At 33.6% G+C, this 4,636-nt stretch overlaps 1 protein-coding gene across 1 annotated transcript; it reads right to left on the reverse strand.

Annotated features, from left to right (window-relative positions):
- Positions 1 to 170: 170 nt before the first annotated feature.
- LOC117116525 (transient receptor potential cation channel subfamily V member 5-like) lies at positions 171 to 4,321 on the reverse strand (the record flags this gene model as incomplete). Its single annotated transcript, XM_033260582.1, has 5 exons — positions 4,110 to 4,321; positions 3,025 to 3,178; positions 1,998 to 2,249; positions 1,507 to 1,665; positions 171 to 347 (listed from the first exon to the last, which is right to left on the reverse strand). Coding segments are annotated over exons 1-5 (915 nt in total), but the record flags the coding sequence as incomplete, so codon positions are not given.
- Positions 4,322 to 4,636: the final 315 nt, after the last annotated feature.

The following is a 4,636-nucleotide window of genomic DNA, read 5'->3' on the forward strand; positions in this document are numbered from 1 at the left end:
ATAACTACTCCTCTAAAAACCGAATATTATTGAGGCCATTTTCTTCTTCATTATTAAGTTGGAAATTATTTAAATTATTATTTTTAGGTCTATTTATGAATGGCCCCTAACAGCCCTGGGCCCCAGTGCTTTGCACTACCCGTAGCTACACCACTGATCTGTATCATTACCATCACATAATGGCTTCTAAGGGTATTATTTTTCAATTCTGAGTTAAGGAGTACCGTATCTTTACTCACAATGTCCTCTGTTGTATCTGTGTAATGTATATAACAGTAATTTTCCACAGTTTCATTTTTAAAAATTCCATCACTATCAATGATTTCTTCCAAATAAGCCTTTCGATCCTGCATAAAAATCAGCAAAATATAAATTATAAGTTGTTTATGGCTACTATCCACTTTAGTGCATGTTAGCAGTACTATCACAAGGCCGTAACAAGGATTATTAAAGGGGGAAATATATGAGAACGGGGTTTCTAGGGAGTGTATAGGCTCTCAGCTTAGACCCCTGGTGGGGATCATCATTTTTTTAAATTATATATTTAATTCATTTCAGTATATGTGGCAAAGACAAGCCAAACCAGTCACTCGTCGCAAAAATTAATTTTTAGTTATTAATACAGGGTTAAACAGTATAATAAAATGGTAAAAAATCACTTAAATCCGACAGTTTGTTATGAAGTTACAAGAGTTTACATACAGTTGTTTATAGAACAATATTTGAGAAATAAGCCTTTGAAGTTTATGATTTTGGGCATTTCTCAGGCAGAAGTCATTACCAAATTGTAAAAAAATGTTGTTTTAACATTGAAAACAAGGAAAATAAATGCATAGCATAATATATAGAGATTAGTGCAATAAAATAAATTTTAAAATGTTGACATTCCAGCATGTTTTGGCCATTATCTCTGAAACAGGACTTGCGACAAGTGACTGGTTTGGCTTGTCTTTGCCACATATACTCTCAAACTATCATCATAAATGTTGTTACAATGCAAGGTTTACAGTTGATAAGCCTAACTAAATTTAGTGAGGTTTGAATAAGTAGTAATTTCTAATGGTAAAGGTAAAATCAGCTTAAAAGTTTACTACAATTGAACAAGCAGTTCTGCTTGCCTGTTCAATTAAGCGAAATGATTACAATAAAAAGATTTTTTTTATACCTTATTTAGCGCCCGCCAATAAAGACGATTACGAATAAAAATACAATTTAATTTTTGGTGCACTCTCTGCCATGAAAAAATTGAAATTTTTATTATGTTATCTCCAAAAATATATCTTCCTAATTGTATAAATTTAAAGCATTTAACCATCCCATTACTACACTGTTTAAATTCACCAAAAAAATTAAATTTTTAATTTCTCCTCTGTCTGGATGTTCTTGGCAAAACTATTTGCTAAATAAGAAAACAAAATTACATTTTTATTTCTTTCTGCCCTCCTCTGACGATCTTTAAAAAAAGTGTGTGAAACATGGTACAAAAAAAGAACTCTCCTAATTTACCTTTTCTGGCCTCAGATAAAACCCAGTGCTCAAAAATACCAAGTAGCAGATGTACACAATCAGTCTCAAGATGAAGTGGAACTTGGCAAAGGTCTTCCATTTCTGTTCAATGATGTGAAGAATGAGGCCTTTTAACATTGGCAGCCTGTCCATACCGCTCTGTTAGTGATCAAATGATATCAATACTTTACAAATATTCATAATTATAATAATAATTATACTAATAATAAATAATCATTATATTATTAATAAATGATTCTATTAATAATAAATAATAATAATAATTATATTAATAATAACTAATAATTATATCAACAATAAATAATAATTATCCTAATAATAAATATAATGATGCCAGTCGTACATAGCGCATCATGGAAAGGTCTGTAAGCAATTCACATTAGTACCGTCAGTCATTGGGTCCCACACCTTAGAACACAAAATGATAAAATTATGTGATTTATAACTAAAAAAAGTAACGAACTAACTACCTTGTATGCAATTGTATAAAGTGCTGAATGAGAGTTAATCGTTCCGTCGGGATTAATACTATCAACGTTGTTTAAATTATATGATGCGCAAGTAACCTTTCCGTAACGCCATTCCACTTCTCTTTCCAGGTGTAAGATATGCTCGAATAGTTCACGTCTGACGAGATAGGCGGCCAGTGACAAACAACTGAAGCCACGCTTATTTTGAATCACTAAATCTCCTCCAAGTTCATACGCTGTTGTCAAAATCTCCTGCAAAGCAATTACGAATTGGTTACTATTCAATTAAATGAATGCTAAAGAAAATAAATTTTACAGAACTTTTTAAAAACTTCCATGCATCATCATCATTATTACCACCATCATTTTCATCATCACCATCATTAAAAAAATATTATTTTTATAGAAATATCTGTATTAAAAAGCATAATTTATATAAATAATATAAGATATTATTTTAGTAAATATAATCATTAACTAATTATAAATTATATTCATTACAATTTAAATTAATAATTTCTTAAATTACAGGGGCAGATCTACGATTTTTTTTAAATATTTCAGATTGTTTGAATCAATGCCTACCTCAACCCCACTAGGAGAGTATGGTCCCTTCATGGCACACTTGTGTGGTATAGATAAATTAATACTTCAGAAATCTCAGGGGTGGATCCAGAGATGTCCAAAAAGGGGGGCCCCCAAAATTGGGCCGATCGACACAACAATGTCCTAAGGGGTCCAGGGCATGCCCCCGCAAAATTTTTGTGTTCTAGACACCCGAAAATAACATTTGAGGCATTGTGGGCTATCATTTTTTTCTTTTTCTTTCTTTATTTCTTTTTTCCCCCCTTTTTTTTTCCTCCCAAAAGCGGGGCCGGGTCGGCACCCTGCCAAAATCCGCCCCTGGATCTTAAAGTTTAGTTTAAGCAACTTACATGGCTATTATTTCACAGTAATTAAAAAATATGCACCTGTTGAAACACTTCAAGGCCCCCCTAAATCAGCCCCGGAAATATATCAACCTCACCATTTGGTTGTGAATTACTGCCATATGCATTGCAGTGTTTCCATTTGAGTCCTGAGCGTTGATGTGTCCACCCTTGGCATGCAGGTAGCGAAAGATGTGAATTAGACCTAAAGATGCTGCAAATGACAAGGGATACTCTCCCCAGTACTTCGCCCTGAAACAAAAAATACAAAATGCATCACTATTCTAATGTTTAATATTATGGCAATAATAATACTGATAATAATAATAATATGATATAATGCCCTGAAACAAACAAAAAATGCATCACCATTCTAATGTTTAATATTATGGTAATAATACTGATAATAATAATAATAATAATAATAATATGATATAATACATGAAAAATTGAACTCCACATCAGTGAGACTTGGACCAGGGCTGTAATAGTGAGAGTGATTTAGCGAGTTCTAACCACTGCACCATACAACCCAACCCTGCGGAGGTCAGTGCATTTTTACTTCATCTACTTTGCATAATGTCATAGGTTAAGGGGCCAAAATCTTGTAACTGTATATTGTTTTATATAAATAATAATTTGAATAAAAATAACATACTGTAAATGCTTGAATAAACGCTGCTTATAAAATTTCTGGAAGCTTCAGTGCAGCGCTTATTCGAGAGCGGCGCTTGTTTGAATGTGGTGCTTATTTGAAAGCAGCGCTTATAAAAAAGTATTGGCATGCCGCTTTCCATGCCCTTTCCCACGTTGGCTATCTTACGTATGCTTCCCGTATCGGTAGACATTTCATAGGTCCTAGTCATTGTAAACAAACGTTTATAAAGAAATGTGTCTTCATTGTATTATTTATTCATTTAAAACACTGTTTCTCAGTATTTTTCATTACACACAGCGTAATATATACCCTCGATTAAGTGCCGCGGCACTAATTTGAGAGCGGCGCTTGGCAAAAAATAATCCGGTTTGGTGCGGCACTTATTCGAGCGGCTCTCGAACTCAACCTTGTCTATGTAGGAACCTACTTGAAACTATTATCAGTAGGACACATGTCTAGACACAGAGGCTGTCACTATTAACAATATGAGTAATGCAATGTCATTGCAAGTACAACATTTCTTACCCCTCATAGTTTGTCTTCTTTGAGATTTGAACGTACTCGTCATCATAAGTATCAAATCGTTTCTTAATCTGATCATCTGTGCTGAAAAAATGGCCGCAACATCTTGCATTGATTTCTACATTATGATTGACAAGGTATTGAACCATTTCAAAATTATCATTTGCAATCGCCATATGAAGACAGTTTTCACCTAAATTGTTTTGAAAATAAACAAAGTAAAAAGCCATCATTACTGTTTCAGCATTGATAGAATCTTGTTTTTTTTTTATATTTTTTATTAGGCTTGTTCAAGGAGGGGTAACAAGATCAGTGATAGCCCTGCTTTCCACTGGGCCTTCCAATCATCAAATCTGAAGCAGATGATGGCCAAACAGGTAAATTGAGAGAAAAATCCAGAAAAGGGCTTATAATGGAAACACTGAAAATACCAAAGTGAGAATAATTTAAATTAAGAGCCTCAGGATTGAGGAACGTGCTGTTTTGGGCATGAGGCTCCAACATTGACGGGTCATTGCAAAAAAATCGAC

The sequence above is a fragment of the Anneissia japonica genome, unplaced genomic scaffold (genome assembly GCF_011630105.1).
Source record: "Anneissia japonica isolate Jap-2015-1 unplaced genomic scaffold, ASM1163010v1 scaffold215398_len4636_cov134, whole genome shotgun sequence".
In the NCBI taxonomy this organism is placed as follows: domain Eukaryota; kingdom Metazoa; phylum Echinodermata; class Crinoidea; order Comatulida; family Comatulidae; genus Anneissia; species Anneissia japonica.